This window comes from Pyrgilauda ruficollis, unplaced genomic scaffold, assembly GCF_017590135.1.
Source record: "Pyrgilauda ruficollis isolate IOZ18807 unplaced genomic scaffold, ASM1759013v1 scaffold6, whole genome shotgun sequence".
NCBI lineage: Eukaryota > Metazoa > Chordata > Aves > Passeriformes > Passeridae > Pyrgilauda > Pyrgilauda ruficollis.
The window spans coordinates 18,374,680-18,393,038 of record NW_024527710.1 but is presented as its reverse complement, the minus strand read 5'-3'; the positions used below and the strand labels follow the sequence as shown (position 1 = coordinate 18,393,038).

Genomic DNA, 18,359 nt, shown 5'->3' with positions numbered 1-18,359 from the left:
GATGTGGAGCTGGGAGAGAGGGATGTGTGCTCTGGCTCCACTTCGGGAGGCGCAGGGAGCTGTGCCAGCCCCAGCTCCTGCAGGGAGCCCAAAGCCCTCCCGCAGTGCCCGGGGCTGGAGCTGCTCCGTGCCCAGCTGAGCCCTTCCTGCCCTGCCCCAGGCACAGCTCCCAGCTCCTCCGGGATGAGTTCTTTATCTTCTTTAGACAATTATCTCACAGAGATAATTGTCTAAAATGCTCACTAATAATTGTCTAAAATGCTCACTGTCGGTTGGGTTGGGGTTGGGGTTGGGTTGGGGTTTTCCCCCTTTACTCAGCAGGAAAAGCTCCTCCCTGCTCAGAGTGCTCCCGAGGGCAGAGCAGTGGCTGATGCCCTGTCCTGCTGCCTCTGTTTTCCAGGAAGAAGTTTTCCTGGAGCATTCAGATGACAGTATTTGCCATGATCTTTGGTGCATTTGTGGCTGCCAGGTGAGCTGTCCCCATTCCCAAATCCCAGAGGGTCCGTGCCAGGGGCACTGCAGTTCCCTGGTGTGTCCCAAGAACAGAGGGATTAAACTCTGACTTTCCCCCCTGCCAGATGTGCTCTCTGGTAGGAAAGAATGTTTTCCTGACCCAAATCCCACCCCCTCCTCCCACGATTAACTTTTCCTGACAGCTTGCTGGCTGCACAGAAGGTGGAAGGACCTTTCCAAGCACTGTCCCTGCACAGCCAGAGCTTTAACGCCTGATTTTCCCCTTCCAGTGCTGACTTGGCATTCGACCTGGAGGGATACATTTTTATCCTCATTAACGACGCCTTAACAGCTGCAAACGGTGCCTACGTGAAACAGAAGCTGGATTCCAAGGTGGGATGGGCTTTGCCTTCCTTTGGGATGTTGGGATTTTGGGCTCGGTTTCTGTGAGGGCAGAGGGGGGAGGCTCAGCCATCCCATTCCCAAAATCTGCCCAGAGCTGGACAGGGACTTGGGGACAAGGCATGGAGGGACAGGACGCAGGGAATGGCTTCCAGAGGGCAGGGATGGATGGGATGTTGGGCAGGAATTGTTCCCTGGCAGGGTGGGCAGGGGCTGGGCTGGAATTCCCAGAGCAGCTGTGGCTGCCCCTGGATCCCTGCAGTGCCTGGAGCAGCCTGGGGCAGTGAAGGTCCTGCCCACGGGACTGGATGAGCTTTAGGGTTCCTCCCAACCCAAACCAGAATTCCATGAGACACCAGAATTCCCACCCTGCAGCTCCTCTGTCTGGAGGAATCCCAGCTGGATTCAGCTGCAGGATTCCTGTTCCCAGTGCAGCCCTGGCTGTTTCCCCTTGCAGGAGCTGGGCAAGTACGGCCTGCTCTACTACAATGCACTGTTCATGATCCTGCCCACCCTGGCCATTGCCTACGTCACTGGAGATGCACACAAGGTAGGACACACATCCCAAATCCATCCCAGATCCCTGGGGTGGTGGCACGCTGTCCCACGTTTTGGGGGAGGGGGTGCCCCAAAACCAGAAGGGAGCCACAACTTTTACGTTGGACTTGAACCCACAGAGTTGCTCCATTCGGGCATTTCTGTAATGCCTGAGGAATGGGGAAGTGGAGAGCAAGAAGGAAACCCAAATATTATTTAAAGAAGCTGAGTAATTTTAGAATCAATGAGTTTTCTTCAAACTTCTTTGTCTGTCCTTCCCCTCTCGCTGGGGCGGTTTTGTGGAGCTGCTGTGTGGGCTCACTTTGCTTGTGGTGCCTGTCATCTTGGAGATGATAATAATATTAATAATGCTAATAAATAAATAAAATATAGTGATTATAATAGTTATGATGATGTCATGATTATAATAATCATAATCATCATAATCTATGGTTCTGTATTAATGCAATTATTCTTTATTATTACTGTGATTATAATTATTTACCTGTGGTCCTGTATACATGAAATTATTAATTATTATTGTTACTAATATTGCTAATTGTACTAATAGTATTAATGTTATTATTAATCTTACTATTAATATTATAGTTAATAATGTTATTATTATTATTATTTATTGGTTTTTTTGTTGTTGCATTCACTGATGTGCAGCTGAGCCACAAATTCCTTTTTCCTGCCTGTTTTTTGGAAATCTCCTCCATGTGCAGGGAGTTCAGATAAATCCTCTCCTCCAAAGGCTGGAGGTGTTGCCCACTCTGGGGGTGGCCCTGGGGGGCCCTGCCAGCCCCTGTGTCCCCCAGCCCGGTGGCTTTGTCCTCGTTAGCAGCCTAAGGCCTGGGGATAAGAGCTGGGCTCAGCAGGGATGGCAGCAGGGGGTGAGGGTGGCTCAGCCCAGCAGCTCCCGGGGCTGGATTTGGGATAAAAAGTGCTCATTTAGGAGCAGGAGCTGGGCCTGGGCAGGAAAACGTTGCTGTGAGCAGCCTCTGTTCAGCCCGGAGAGAGAACTGGCTTTTTTTAATTTGCTTTTCCCCTGAATAAACTCCTTTCTGGGCTGCACAAAGATGTGCTGTGTGCCGGGGCTGCTGCCAGGAAACTCCGCCTTGGCAGCTCCAGGAAAACCCCTGGGGGATCTGGGGGGGCTCTCCTGTCCTGTGGCTCTGGCAGTTCCTGTGGTTCCTCTGAGGCTCCCCAGGTAACCCATCCTGCTCTGGGCAGAATTCCTGGGCTGGAGGAGCTGCAGGAATTCCGTGTCCCAGGGGGAAGGGCATTCCCAGCTGCCTGGCAGGAGCCCTGGCTGCTCTGGCATTCCCTGCCCAGCTGGGAGGGGGCAAGGGGAGCAGCTCCTGCCCTGGGTGCCTCTGGAGCAGGTGAGATTCCACCTGGGTTCTGGGTGTCTCCAAGGATGGAGACTTTCCCTGGGCAGCCTTTGCCCCTCTCCAGGTGCCTGCAGACATCCAGAGGCACCTCCCTGTGTGTCCCTGTGTGCCCCTGGCCCTGGGATCCTGTCCCTGGGTGCCTCTGGCAGAGCCTGGCTCCTGGGAGCTCTCCTCAGGGATGCTCCAGTCCCTGCAGGATCTTGGTGGCCCCTCTGGACTCTCTGTGGCACTGGATCCAGCCCTCCAGATGCTCCCCAAAGCCCAGGGAAAAGCCCTTCCCTGAAATCCAGGCTGCCTCCAGCCACTCTGAGCAGCATCTCCAGGTCACAGCTCCCTTGGGATGAGAGTTGTGGTTTGCAGGGAGTCAATCCCAAAATGATCCAGTTCTGGGGAGCAGCCAGGTGGGAGATGCCTCTCCTGAGAAAGACAGGGAATGAGGGCTTGTGGCACTGCCTTTTCCAGGAGGAATGAGCGGGGTGCTGAGGCTGGAGGTGCTGCCAGTGGGGATCCCCAGCCTTGGGATGTCATCCCAGGCTTGGAACCGGGTTGGTTTTTCCCGCTGTGAGGTGACAGCCGGTGCTGGGGGGTTGTTCCTTGCCTGGCTGGGAATTGTGTGCGTGCCAAGGCTCTGAGCTGCTGTTCCTGCAGGCGCTGGAGTACCAGGGCTGGGCAGACACGTTCTTCCTCGTGCAGTTCTCGCTCTCCTGTGTGATGGGGTAAGGACCGGGCTGGAGCAGGGGAGGCTCCTCCACCCCAGAAACTGGGGAGCGTGGTGCCCTGGTGGTATTTAAAATCCATCATAAATCCCCAGTCCTGCTAGGGATGCCATTCCTGAGAGCTCTGCTGGGTGGGGGTATCTCCCACCCTCCTCCAGTGCAGGCTTAGCTGAAAAAGTGGGAAAAAAGGATGGGAATGGATCCTGGAATCCTGGAGTGCTTTGGGCTGGGAGGGACCTTAGGCTCAGCTCATTCCCTGAAGGGAGGGACCCCTCCCAGGGCCAGGCTGGTGGGATGGGGTGGTTCCCAAGGTGTTGTCCCTGATGTTGGCTCTTTTCCATAGGTTTATTTTGATGTATTCCACAGTTCTTTGCACTCAGTACAACTCTGCTCTTACAACTACAATAGTTGGCTGCATTAAGGTGAGTGGCATTCCCTGCTCCCAAAAAAAGCCCCTCAGTTATCCCTTGGGAATTGCATTAACCCCTCATGTTCCACCCCCTGCATTCCCTTTTCCATACATTCCCTTTTCCATACAATTCCCTTCTCTCAGGCTGTTTGTTCCTCCCATCTTGTTCCTTTGCAGAATATTTTAATAACCTATATTGGGATGTTTTTTGGAGGAGATTATATTTTTACATGGATGAACTTCATTGGTCTAAATATCAGGTAAGAGCAGAGGTTTATTTGTGATTTGTAAGTGGAAACTGGGGTGGAACTGAGACGATTTGACAGATTTAATGGATTTTTTTTTCCCTCACAAAAAAACCCACATGGATTTGGGTTTTTGTACTTGGTCTTGTTGTGCTTGTGCTTGGGTTTTGTGGGATGTTCCCAGATTTGGTTTGTTTTAAAGCCAGGAGAATCCACAGGGGTATTGTAGCAGGAAAATGGAGTTATCCCTGAGTTACCAAGCAGAGTCATGGAACTAAGGCAGCAAAAGAAGAATTTTGGGGATTATTTCATTTTCATTGTTATTTTTTGAGGGAATTATTTCAATTTCAAGACTTTGGGGATTATTTCTTATTGTTCAGCTTTTGGAAGGGTCTCCTTTCTGGGCTGGGCTGTGGGAGTCTCCTGTCCTTCAGCAGGATCCCTTTGGGGGTGGGACACATCTGGAACGAAACCAAACACCTGTGTTTAGGAGGAAAGCTGGCAATTCTCCTGGAGATGGGTCCTTGTGCCAGGCTCTGCCTTTTCCTGGGCGTGTGGTTGACCCAGGGCTCCCCACGTGCTCCCCAAATCTCTTGCAGTATTGCTGGGAGCCTGGTGTACTCCTACATCACCTTCACCGAGGAGCAGATGAGCAAGGAGTCGGATGCTGGCAGCAAGATGGATATCAAAGGGAAGAGCTCGGTGTGAGCGGGGAGAGGCTGTTGGTTTTTTGGGAGCCGACCTCTTCTGCTTGCCTGATGCGGGCAGAACCGGGAAGGGCCCCGGGGCGCCTGCCGGGGATGCTCTTGATTTGCACAGCTGAGATTGCTGCCTTCACAAATCCTTGGGAAGATCCACCCAGCCTGCGCGGGGAGGGGGAGGATGATGAGCCTAATTAAGCCTGATCGGGAGGAATTAACGGGTTTCTAATCAAGCCGGGAGTTGGCAGCGGAGACGGGCACGGGCAGGGCAGGGCTGGCAGTTCTGTGCCGGGGTGTGCCAGGGGTGTCCCTGGCTGGATCTGCTCCCCGGGATCCCTGGATCGCTGATCCCGGCGGGGAGGGAGGCTGGGGCTGGCTCCGTGCCCTCTGGAACGCGGGAATGCTCCGGGAATGCCCAGGGAGCCGCCGTTCCCTGCGAGCTGCTCCCGGGCTGGGCCCAGACCTGCTGGATGAATGTTCACTGCTCTCTGGACTTAATTTTTAGCTGTTTTCTGTTGATTTTCCGTTTGTTTGGTCCATTAACCCACTTTCCGAGCTGGGTTTGCCCTCGTGGGTCTATCAGAGCCCTGCATCCACCTCTGTCTTTCCGAGGCTCGGTGACATTCCCAGCAGGAAGGGTTTTCCTGCCCTGCTGAGCTCTGCAGCCTCCCTTGGATCCAGCCTTGGCTTTGGGAAAGCTGCTGCCTTACTGGGAAGATCAGCAGGGAGAAGCTGCTGGGATCACAGGAGAGCCAAGGTTGTCCCACCTGGCACAGCACATCCAGGGAATCTGCAAAGGCTGCAGCTCCCACCCCTGGAAGAGGCACAAGGACTTAAATCTTCTTTTTTTGGCAACTACAGGGGCGCCCATAATTCTTGTTTGCCATGGAATGAATCACCCTGGGTTTGTGACCCACTGAAAGAAAGGAATTGTTGAACACTGGGCAGTGTTCAGAGATTTTTAAAGGTTCTCTTACCCAGCACCTCTTTCCAGGTCTCCTTGGGTTGTCTTTCGGTTTTAAAAGAATTGTTTTTAAGCTTGGTTAAAAAACTCTTAGTAAAACAATGTATTTAGAGATTTTTGTACCCTAACAGCTTCTCTAGACACTGACAGTGGGGTTTTTTTAGGAGATATTTGCTTAGACTGAACTGCTGTTGGGCAAAGCTGAATTTGTTGGAATTTACTGGAAGTTTTTGGATGAGAAGATTTTCTGTGAGGGTGCAGCTCCAGCCTGGTGTGCTGGGGAAGGTGTGGAGTGAGCCAGCAATTCCAGAGCCACAATTCCCCCTTTTTTTTGTGGGATTTTGTGGTCACTGCAGGGCAGTTGGAGTGTCCTGGAGTAGTCCCTCAGCACATTCCCCCTCTGAGCACAGTGAAAAAGAAATCCCTGATTATTTTGTCTCCCAAAATTCCAGTAAAACCTCGGCTTTGTCCAGGGAAGGGAGGGTCACAAACCCTTCCTGGAGTGCAGAAGCTCCCCAGTCCCAGCCCAGATGGGGTTGCTGGTCCCTGTCCTGGTCCTTGTTCTCTCCTGGTTTTGTTCTCTCCTGGTTCCCAGTGCCCAGGTGCTGCTGGGGTTCCTCCCCCCAGCTCCTGCCCCTTGCTGCAGCATTCCCAAGTCCCAAATCCCAGTTCCCAATTCCCAAATCCCTTTTTTGTCCCCCGGGTGCTCCGACTCCGCCGTGCCGAGGTCACAGCCAGGAGGGTGATTCTGCCAGAGGGGTTTTTATGATTTTCTGTTTGAATCTACTGGTTAGATTTGCAGTCCTAACAGAGAAGGATTTTTAAAGCTTATTTTGTCCACGCTGGGATCCTGCTGGATCCTAAACACTGGGAAAGCCAAGAATTCCTCTAACAGTATTTTCTATGCTATTAATTGACTAAAAAAAAAAATAAATAATGTTTTCTATAGAGAATCTATTTACAAAATGAGCATTTTAGTGATGAAAACCTGAATGTATGGCAGGCTGTGGATGTGAGGAATGAGAGCAGAAAGGATTTATGTGCCTCTGTATTTTTGTATTTGCTTCCAATAAACCAATGAACCAAAGCTGTGCTGCCTCTTCCCTCTCTTCCCTGCCTGGGGAGGATGGGAATGCTGGGGTGGATAAATCAGGGATTGAGGGGGCTCCTCACAGCCCCCAGTCCCAGCAGGGTGAGGGGGGGATTCAGCTCTGAATATTCCTCGAGGAGGGATTTGGGAAACATTATGGGGAATGAAGGGAACAGCTGGAAGTTGATCCAGAAAAATGGGTTTTGTTCCCATGGGTTTCAGTGCAGAGTAACAAGAGTCACTGCTCTCCCATCCTCTGAAATATTCCACCCCTCTGGAGCAAAGAAAGTCAGGAATTTTGGATGCAGACAGTAAGTTTAAAAATATTTTAATAAGCTTTTCCAGAATTGCAGACGGGGAAGGGGAGTAAGAGGAGGGAATTACTGACAGTGCAAAATACTGTGTGGAAAAAATGTATCCAACTATTCTGTAGGGTTTGTGTGTGTGGAGGGGAATTTATAGCACATTGAACCCTTTGGGAAGCCCAAGGATTTCCTGTTGGACTGGATTCCCAACTGTACAGAAGGCTTGGAAAATGAAAGCAAAGTTAGCAGATTTCCAGGATTTTCAATAGCTTTAGTAGTGCAATGACTTATCGAGTTACAGTGGCTGCAGTTTGAAACATGAACAAAGTATTGTATAAAACACCAGCATAAACAAAAGGTAAATTAGAATTAAATATTCTTAAAGTCTAGCTGAGCATTACATAGTGGATTATGGAATGTCAGGTCTCTTCTAAGTATCACCAAAAAAACATAAAAATAAGGAAAGATAAAAAACAAAGCAACATTCCTGAAAATATACACAGTGCTGGATTTCACACACGAGCCTGAGACAATTCATTTGGAAACTTTCCTATGGATTTTTGGGAAGTATTTCCAACTTGCAACCGAAAACGAAGAGCATCAAAATAAAACTGAAAATAGGATTCTGCTTGTGTGGAACCGGCTTTGATGTTCTGCTCATAACCAGAGGGGAGAGTTAACAGCAACCTCTGCCTCAGGCATGAATCACTGCATTCCTTAATTAACACAGGCCTTAATTAATGAACCTCACCCAGAGGCTCTCCAGGAGCAGGGCTGGCAGGCAGAGCTGATCATTCCCCAGGGTTCCTGCATCCACAGCCCCTCCTCATCCCGAGGCTTGGCTCATTCCTGATCACAAAGTCCAAGGGAAGTTCAGTGGAGAAGAAACCAAATCAGCCCGAGCCCTCAGCAGTGGGGTTTGGGTTGAAACATCCATTTCAAACCATTCAGTTCAACTGGAACCATAAAGAGCATAACCCTGCAGAGAAAATAACCAGTGAAGGATGAACAGCACACCTGTGAGGAGGAGGAGGAGGAGGAGGAGGACACGGGGTTAGCAGTGGTACAATTGAACAATGATCCCGGATTTTGACAGAGCAGAAGTGCAGCTGGGCTGAAGAAAACAACCAAACAAAACCAAAGTGAGTTGGGATTTCAAACGTTCCTGACTGCTGGATGTAAATCCTACAGCCCAACTTCTCAGTGCTGCTGCTGGCAGGGTGAGCATCACCCTGTTCCCATTTATTCATGAGGAATTTTTGGTTTTCACACTGGAATTAGTTCTCCCCAGCTCAACCGGAAATTCCTGCTCTCCCTTCTCCAGGTGAGCGTGTCCCTGTGCACCAACACTGAATGCCAAGATTTTCTAGGTTGGAAAGGACCTTTGAGATCATCAGGTGCTCCCACTGCAGCCACGCTGAGCTGCTCAGGAATTGCAGCTGCATTTCCAGCAGTCCAGCCTCGCTGCAGCCCCTGCTGTGCTCCCTGAAACCTGGCAGGGCACGGCCTGGAAACAAACAGGGCGTGATGGAGCAGCTGAACCTGAAGAAGGTTCAGGAAACTCGAGAATTTGGCTGCTGTGAGATTTCTCTGAGTTCCAAACAAAGGGAGAAAGAAAGCAAGGAAATGTGTGCAATGCAAGCAGCATGCTTAACAGAAATTGAAACATCATTATTTGCCACAAAACAAGAAAAAAACCACATTTCCAAAATCAAATGCCTCCTAACCATTCTTATGTTAATTATTTACCAGTTTCTGGGAAGGAAATTAACACGTTGGTGATTAATTTTTAACTCCATTGGTTTGGTTTGGTTTGGTTTGGTTTGGTTTGGTTTGGGTTTTTTTTTTGTTGGGTTTTTTTTTTTAGAAAAGACTTCAGCAAAATAAAAGGAAGCTGACATTAGACTCAGGGTATCAACTCTCTCATAAAAGTTTACCAACTGTACAAGGTAAGAAAATTATACAAGCTTTTGTTTTAAGAAAGGACAGTTCAATCAAGACATAAGTACTGTAAAAATCTTTCAAAGGCTACAAAGAAATCTGGAAAAATACAGAATGTATTTCTTTAGCCCAGATAAAGAATATGGAAAGACATCATTGATGTCAACAATTTTACATAGACAAACCTGACCTGGTTTATTTATTTACCTTTTAAAACTTCTATATATAAAAATAGTTGTGCTCATAACTTTCAGGATTCATGAGGGTTCCTTAATGATGGGATGACATTTTCCTCTCTCCAGCAGGAGTGGAAGTCTCTGTGCCTGCTCTGTCTTGGCTTTTCCTGTTTTATTTTAACTTCCTGCAAAGCCCCAAATGCTTTGTTCACTTGTGCACTGATTAAATGTTGTTTTGTACATTAAATGCCGTATTAACACATTCTTTAATGTATCAGGCTGGGAATATTTTTGCAGCAACTCACTGCTTTGTTCCTTAAATATTTACGAGCCTTTTATCCCAGAACTGCAGCTGCCAGCTCTGAGAAATTCAATATTCTCCTGCTGCTTTTCAGCACTGAAGAAAACAAAATATCGGATCTTTAGAGCCGACTAGAAGGTCTCAGGAAACAAAAAAAAACCATCTCAGATTGTTTATGGAACTGGACTTTGGAAGGTAACCCATCAACCCTGAAAATTTTAGACACCCAGAATTTACTCCAAGGAATAAAATCAGCTCCCAGCACTCAGTCATCCAAAGTTTCCAGCTCCTCCAGCTTCCCATGGGAGTTGGTTTCCTGGAAGAACTCTGAAGCACCCGGGCTCTCCTTCCCACTGCTGTTAATTCTTCTTCTTTTCAGAGGTCTCTCACTCTTTTCTTCCAGCTCAGGCTCATTCCTTGAGGCTGAGTGAGCAAGTTTGGGGTCACTGGAGAGGTTTTCGGGTTCGTAGCCGTTTGTGTCCAGCTCTGAGTGAGGGGTTTTCTTCCCACTGCAAGGTCCATTGGCGTGCAGCCCCTCCAGCTTTGCCTCCTCCTTCCCTGGCACCTCCCCTGGGCCGTTGGCAGACACACCTGGGTTGGAGAGAAACCCCATCAGCAAGGCTCAGCAGCAACACAACAGCCTGGGCTGCCCAGGAAAGCAGAGTTTGGGCTCAAATTCATCATTTTTCTCCTTCTCCTCACCGTGTGATTGCTGTGCATACAACTGTCAGAACCTATGGGAGTGCTTAAGAGGAACAGAGAATGTCCTGGAATCCCTGCATCCAGGGGCTGCAGGTGAGCTCTCCTCACCTGGGCTGGGTCAGGAAAGGAGAATTTGGACTCAAAATGCATTAAAAATCCAGTGTTTTTCTCCTTCTCCTCACCGTGTGATTGATGTGCACACAAAAGGCACAGGGAGTTCATGGAAGTGTTTAAGAGGAGAGAGAATGTCCTGGAATCCCAGGATGCAGGGGCTGCAGGTGAGCTCTCCTCACTGGGCACTCTGTGCAGCTTCCAGGGGATTTCCAGGCTCTGAGTGAGTCCCCAGCTCCTCCCTCAGCCTGGCTTTCCTTCCTGGCTCCTCTGCCCTTCCCAGCCCTCAGGAACAGCTCCTGAGGAGCAGCAGGAGCTCCCCAGCTCCCAGCTCAGTGCCCTGCTCAGGACTCCCCACAGCACTGGAATTCCACCTCTGCATGGCACAGGGCACACAGGAACTCACAAATCTCAGTTAACTGGAAATTCCAGGGGGGATTTATCTTCCAGACAAGGCCCCTGCCTAAATGCAAACATGGAGGAGTTTTTACAAAGCAGTTTTAACTTGAAATAGGCTGTTTGTCTCCGGGGGTGCTCACCTGGAGAAGAGGAGGCTTTGGGAGAGCTCAGAGCCATTTCCAGGGCATAAAGGGGCTCCAGGAGAGTGACTTGGGACAAGGCATGGAGGGACAGGACACAGGGAATGGCATTACACTGGTAAAAGGTCAGGGACAGATGGGATATGGGGAGAGAGGAACAGGAGCAGCCTGTGAGGGTGGGGAGGGGCTGGGATGGAATTCCCAGAGAAGCTGTGGCTGCTCCATCCCTGCAGTGCCCGAGGCTGGCTTGGAGCAGCCTGGGATGGAGGGAGGTGTCCCTGCCAGGGCAGGGCTGGGCACGGTGTGCCAGGGGCAGCCAGGCCCTCTCACCGTTCTGGGCGCTGCTGGACGGGCACTCGTCCCTCTCGGACTGGCTGGTGCTGCTGTTGGACGCCGTGGGCGGCGGCGACGGGGCCCGGCTGGAGGCGGCGCTCTCGCTCTCGTCCAGGAGGCGGTCCATGTAATCCCTGCGGGACAGACAGACCCAGAGCTGGGACAGGATCCATGAAATCCCTGCGGGACAGACAGACCCAGAGCTGGGACAGGATCCATGAAATCCCTGCGGGACAGACAGACCCAGAGCTGGGACAGGATCCATGAAATCCCTGCGGGACAGACAGACCCAGAGCTGGGACAGGATCCATGAAATCCCTGCGGGACAGACAGACCCAGAGCTGGGACAGGATCCATGAAATCCCTGCGGGACAGACAGACCCAGAGCTGGGACAGGATCCATGAAATCCCTGCGGGACAGACAGACCCAGAGCTGGGACAGGATCCATGAAATCCCTGCGGGACAGACAGACCCAGAGCTGGGACAGGATCCATGAAATCCCTGCGGGACAGACAGACCCAGAGCTGGGACAGGATCCATGAAATCCCTGCGGGACAGACAGACCCAGAGCTGGGACAGGATCCATGAAATCCCTGCGGGACAGACAGACCCAGAGCTGGGACAGGATCCATGAAATCCCTGCGGGACAGACAGACCCAGAGCTGGGACAGGATCCATGAAATCCCTGCGGGACAGACAGACCCAGAGCTGGGACAGGATCCATGAAATCCCTGCGGGACAGACAGACCCAGAGCTGGGACAGGATCCATGAAATCCCTGCGGGACAGACAGAAACAGAGCTGGGACACATCCATGGCATCCCTGAAGGACAGACAGACAGAGCTGGGAACAAGATCCATGGAATCCATGTAATCCCTGCAGGACACATACACAGAGCTGGGACAGGATCCATGAAATCCCTGTGGGACAGACAGACAGACACAGAGCTGGGACACATCCATGGAATCCCTGCGGGACAGACAGACAGACACACGGAGCTGGGACACATCCATGGAATCCCTGGGGGACAGACAGACAGACAGAGCGAGCTGGGACAGGATCCATGGAATCCCTGCGGGACAGACAGACAGACACACAGAGCTGGGACACATCCATGGAATCCCTGCGGGACAGACAGACACACCCAGCTGGAGATGCTCTGCACACACTGCAGGTGTGGAAAGGCTTTCCCCGGGCAGAGGGCAGGGGTGGATGGGATTCTGGGAAGGAATTCCTCCCTGGGATGGGACTCCCAGAGCAGCTGTGGCTGCCCCTGGATCCCAGCAGGGCCCAAGGCCGGGCTGGATGCGTTTGGAGCAGCCTGGCAGTGTCCTCTGTCCCCCATCCCTGCCCTCCCAACCCAAACCATTCCATGATTCCAAATCCTTTATGTCTGCCCTGTGCTTCCAAGGTGATCCCTCCAGGCACTAAACCCTTGGAATTTGCTGAGCCACCAATACCAAACCATTCCAGTAAAAATAAATCCCATTTGTGCAAAAACTCCCAAAGGGGTCAAGATAAAACCAAGTGAAAAACTCCAAGAGTTCAAGACATTCCCATCTGTGCCATTTATTCCAGAACTCCAGTTTAGGGCAGGAATGAAGATGGAAACAAAGGGAACTGGTGGATGAAACCCTTGGATGTGGTGGGAGGGCTGGAGTAACTCCAGAAACTTCTCCTGACACGTAATTATCCTGGAATTCCACCCTGAATTCCCTGAATTTATCTGCAAAATCATTCAAGAGCAGACAAGTCCAGTCCTTAATGACACCCAACAGCAGGAAGAGACCCAAAAATGTCTCATTTTGGGAAAAATGGAAAATAGGGGGAAATGGAAAACAGGGAGAAATGGAAAAGAGGGGGGAAATGAAAAACAGGGGAAATGGATAATAAGGGGAGAAATTGAAAACAGGAGGGAAAATATGGAACAATGGAAAATGGGGGGGGAAAATGGAAAACTGGGGGGGAAAAACCCACCAAGAGATGGAAGGAAAGGGGGAGCCAGGCAGCCCCTGCCAGGTAAGAAACTCTCTGCAACACCCACAAAGCCCCTGATGGCAACTCTGGGTGTCCCAGAGCCCTGATATGTTTGGAGAAACAATAATATTCCAAAGAAGGATCAAGAGAGGAGCCAGGAAGAAATGAGGAATGAAAATAATAGTAAAAAAGCTTGGCAGGAGGCAGTGGAAAGAGTGGGACAGGCAGATCAGAGCTTTGGAATGAAGGGCAGCAGAACAAGCTGGGAGTGCAGCTCTGCTCACACATTCCCTCTTTCCTCAGCGAGGATGGGAATGGGAAAAGGAGCTTTGGAGAGCCCAAAATCCCCTGGGATTTGGTGTTGTGCTGGCCAGAATGATGGACAAACAATGCACCACAAATTCCACCTGGAACTTGGGATTCATGCTTTTGTAGAAAATATATTTAATTAAAACAAGGCATTTTTTAATAAAAAACCTAATAACATTTAAAAAGTAAGCCAACCAAATCCTAACAAAACTCAGACTCAAACTGTTCCTCAGTGCAAAGTGTTGGCCTTACTCCAAATAAATGTATTTTACACATTATTTAGACACACTTATAACTTTTTTTCTTCCACTTTGGCTGTTTTCCTGCTGCAAATTAGGCTCTGAATCCCTGAATTTTCTCCTGAGAGCAGGATAAAACAAAGACTGAACCCCAAAATGATGAAATCAGGCACATCTTACGTGACCCCAGGGTGCAGGTTGTATTTTTTCTTGCCAAACCGGGTCTGCTGAGCGAAGAAATCGTAACGTTCCGACTTTTTCCACATGTAGTAAAAAGCCACACACTCCCCCACGGAGCGGGTCCGCACCTGGAGCACAGCCAAGCAAGCCTGGGTCAACCTCAAGGCATTTCTGGTCCAAAAAAAAATCCAGCATTTCTAGCAAAAAGTGTGAAATTCCAAGGCAAAGCTGCTTGGAAGAGGGGAAATTCTTGGGGTAAAATTTCAAAATTGAGAGGGAAGTTAAAGGTGTTTGGAAAAATACTGGAGATCTTAGGGAAGGAGGGAAAATTCCAAGGGTGGGCAGAAAATCCTCTTCCCACGGGATTTTTGCAGGATTTCTGCACTTCCACTTACAAATTCTGGGCTTTGAGAAACCAGTTTGGATGTAAATATTGGGAAAAAAATGAGTAGGAAGAAATTCCTGCTTGGATCCATCCCTGGAAGGGTCCAAGGCCAGGTTGCAGCAAGCTGGGGTAGTGGAAGTGTCCCTGTCCATGGGATCTTTAAAGTCCCTTCCAACCCAAACCATTCCAGGATTCTGTGATTCGACAGCAAAAATGAAATAATTTTGTCCATTTCTTTATGAAGGACAAAAATTATTAATAATGACTTTGTTTTAAAATGCAAAAAGTGAGAATTTCACTAAAAGTTTACCTTATTTGCCTGAATCACGTGGAAATCCTTGCCATAGACTTTCAGCCCTTGTTCAAAGTTCCTGCATTCCTCTTCTGTCCAAACAGACAATTCTTCTACAGGAAAATCAAAAATAAAAGCAATATAGAAAGTAGTTAATTAAAAAAGCCACCAAAAGGCAACTGAAGTGACAGAAAAGATCTGGGTCCTTTCTCCAGCTGCTGATTCCACAGAAACCAGCCCAGGAATTTCACTTTTTGGTATAAAAATGGGAATTCTCCCTTTGAAAGACCAGACTGGGAACTGGGAGGAGCCTGGTTTGTAGGGACTCTATAAATAAATAAAATCTGATCTGGCCTCACTGATCCTACAGCAGTACATCAAATAGTGGGAGAGCAAAATAACATCATTTATTGGATCCTTCCTGGCCTGGGATGAGCCCAGGGAGCTCGGGAGAGGTTTGGAAGAGCACCAACAGATCGGGGTGTGGGACAAGGAGCAGCTGAGCTGTGCCTGAGTGCAGGGTCACCTCCAGCACGGCGGGGGCTGCCACAGCACCTCCATGGAACGTGTGTGACAGCAGAGCTTCAGTTCGGCCTTCAGCGAGAATTCGTTCACTTCTGTGTCAAATCAAACTTGCTCCTTTACGGAGGGTTCTTTCAATTTATATATCAGGGTGTTTTATGTTATATTTTGTAAAATCGGAGGTTCATTTGCTCCTTTATTTAGGGTTATTTAGTTTTATGTATTAGGGTTTTAAATGCTATACTCTGTAAAACAAAAAATTAATTTGCTCCTGTATTTAGAATGAATTCATTTTTGTATCAAATCAAACTTGCTCCTTTACGGAGGATTCTTTCAATTTATGTATCGGGGTTTTTTGTGTTATATTTTGTAAAATCAGAGGTTAATTTGCTCCTTTATTTAGGATTATTTAATTTTATGTATTAGGGTTTTAAATGCTACACTCTGTAAAACAAAAAAATAATTTTCTCCTTTATTTAAAATTAGTTTATTTTATGTATCAGGGTTTTTTGTGTTATACTTTGTAAAATCGGAGGTTAATTTGCTCCTTTATTTAGGGTTATTTAATTTTATGTATGAGGGTTTTAATGCTACACTCCCTAAAATAAAAAATTAATTTTCTCCTTTATTTAAAATTAGTTTATTTTATGTATCAGGGTTTTTTGTGTTATACTTTGTAAAATCGGAGGTTAATTTGCTCCTTTATTTAGGGTTATTTAATTTTATGTATTAGGGGTTTAAATGCTATACTCTGTAAAATAAAAAAATAATTTTCTCCTTTATTTAAAATTAGTTTATTTTATGTATCAGGGTTTTTTGTGTTATACTTTGTAAAATCGGAGGTTAATTTGCTCCTTTATTTAGGGTTATTTAATTTTATGTATGAGGGTTTTAATGCTACACTCCCTAAAATAAAAAATTAATTTTCTCCTTTATTTAAAATTAGTTTATGTATCAGGGTTTTAATGCTACACTCTTTAAAAAAAAATAATTTGCTCCTTTATTTAGAATTAATTCATTTTATGTACCAGGGTTTTAAGGGTTTTTTGTGTTATACTTTGTAAAATCGGAGGTTAATTTGCTCCTTTATTTAGAATGAATTCATTTTATGTATCAGTTTTAAATATTATATTTTGTGAAACAAAAGTTAATTTGCTCCTTTATTTAGGGTTATTTAATTTTATGTATTAGGGTTTTAAATGCTACACTCTGTATTTGGAATGAATTCATTTTATGTATAAAATAAATTTGCTCCTTTACGTAGGGTTCTTTCATTTTATGTATCAAGGTGTTTTATGTTATATTTTGTAAAATCGGAGGTTAATTTGCTCATTTATTTAGGATTATTTAATTTTATGTATTAGGGTTTTAAATGCTATACTCTGTAAAATAAAAAAATAATTTTCTCCTTTATTTAAAATTAGTTTATGTATCAGGGTTTTAATGCTACACTCTTTAAAAAAAAATAATTTGCTCCTTTATTTAGAATTAATTCATTTTATGTACCAGGGTTTTAAATGCTACACTCTGTAAAATAAAAAAAATTATTTTCTCCTTTATTTAAAATTAGTTTATGTATCAGAGTTTTAAACGCTACACTCTGTAAAATAAAAATTTATTTGCTCCTTTATTTAGAATTAATTCATTTTATGTATGAGAGTTTTAAATATTATATTTGTAAAATCAAAGGTTAATTTGCTCATTTATTTAGGATTATTTCATTTTATGTACCAGTGGATTTAGCTACACTCTTTAAAATAAAAAATTAATTTGCTCCTTTATTTAGAATTAATTAATTTTATGTATCACGGTTTTAAATATTATATTTTGTAAAATAAAAGCTAATTTACTCATTTATTGAGACTTATTTCATTTTATGTACCAGTGGATTTAGCTACACTCTTTAAAATAAAAAATTAATTTGCTCCTTTATTTAGAATTAACTCATGTTATGTATCAGGGTTTGTAATGTTATACTTTGTAAAATAAAGGGTTTATTTGCTCCTTTATTTAGGATTGTTTCATTTTACGTATCAGGGTTTTTAACCTTATACTTTGTAAAATAAAAGGTTAATTTTCTCCTTTATTTAGAATTATTTCATTTTACGTAGCAGCGTTTGTAATGTTATACTTTGTAAAATTTATTTGCTCCTTTATTTAGGATTATTTCATTTTACATATCAGAGTTTTTAATGCTACACTCTGTAAAAAAAAAATTAATTTTCTCCTTTATTTAACATGAATTCATTTTATGTAGCAGGGTTTTTAACGCTACATTCTGTAAAAAAATTAATTTTCTCTGTTATTTAACATGAATTCATTTTATGTAGCAGGGTTTTTAATGTTATTTTTGCACAAGAAAAGGTTGATTTGCTCCTTTATTTAGAATTACTTCATGTCTCATGCTTGCTGCATTCACTTTGATGACCGGCAGGTCTAGAAGAGCACAATAAAATACCTAAAAATGCCCAGCTGAGCTGTTTAGAAGCCGTTTTCAATTTGAAATTGCTGCCGGTCCCAATATTTGTATCAAATCCGGCCAGGAAGGGAATTTCCACACGAGCTCATGCCTCTGTCCCAGGGAACAAGGAGGACTGGAGCTCAAGGCAGGCTCAGAGCTGACAGGAAAGGAAACGGGAAGCAGGAGCGCGGCGCTGCGCGGGGCACCTCACCTCGCGCCGCTCTGACGTTAAACCTCAGCCTCCGTAAGGACTCCTCGGGGTCAAAATTGCACTTCACCAGCTCGTACAGGGCCTGCAGAGAGGAAAATGCACACTCACCACTCCAGAGCCACCCAGAGCAGCACGCCCAGAAAATCCCTGATGCCTCTCCAGATCAAAAATAAACCCTTGGAACCAACGCAGTGTAATTTAAGATGTATTTACTGTGTTTGCATTTCCAAATCTCTATTTACAGAACCAAGAAAATACCCAAGCAGGGCACTGCAACTTTTTCATCCACTACACACATCTGTAAAATTGATGGAGGGCTTTTTTGAAGCTTTTTCATCCAAATGTGTGGGGTTTTTTTGGGTATAAAGAAAAAAATTAAGTGGGCATTCAAAGAGAATTTCATCATTGAAAAATTCTGTACCTGAGAGAAGTAATCCATACAGATTTATATATATATATA

The 18,359-nt window shown here is 46.3% G+C and overlaps 2 protein-coding genes across 10 annotated transcripts in view; one reads left to right on the top strand and one right to left on the bottom strand.

Moving 5' to 3' along the window:
* Nucleotides 1-371: 371 nt before the first annotated feature.
* Nucleotides 372-6,911, top strand: SLC35D1 (solute carrier family 35 member D1; the record flags this gene model as incomplete). Its single annotated transcript, XM_041483217.1, has 7 exons — nt 372-469; nt 744-846; nt 1,313-1,405; nt 3,438-3,505; nt 3,849-3,927; nt 4,092-4,174; nt 4,759-6,911. Coding segments are annotated over 7 exons (633 nt in total), but the record flags the coding sequence as incomplete, so codon positions are not given.
* Nucleotides 6,912-7,226: 315 nt separating this feature from the next.
* Nucleotides 7,227-18,359, bottom strand: part of MIER1 (MIER1 transcriptional regulator) — a 36,694-nt gene continuing 25,561 nt past the window's right edge. For 8 of the 9 annotated variants that reach the window (XM_041483021.1, XM_041483024.1, XM_041483018.1 and 5 more), the window contains 5 exons: nt 17,900-17,981; nt 14,724-14,818; nt 14,029-14,156; nt 11,320-11,456; nt 7,227-10,228 (listed from right to left, as the gene is read on the bottom strand). In XM_041483021.1, the coding sequence (XP_041338955.1) occupies nt 9,903-10,228; nt 11,320-11,456; nt 14,029-14,156; nt 14,724-14,818; nt 17,900-17,981 (768 nt within the window). In that variant the 3' untranslated portion in view covers nt 7,227-9,902. The remainder of the gene's footprint in view (nt 10,229-11,319; nt 11,457-14,028; nt 14,157-14,723; nt 14,819-17,899; nt 17,982-18,359) is intronic. The other variant, XM_041483019.1, reaches the window with a different exon arrangement.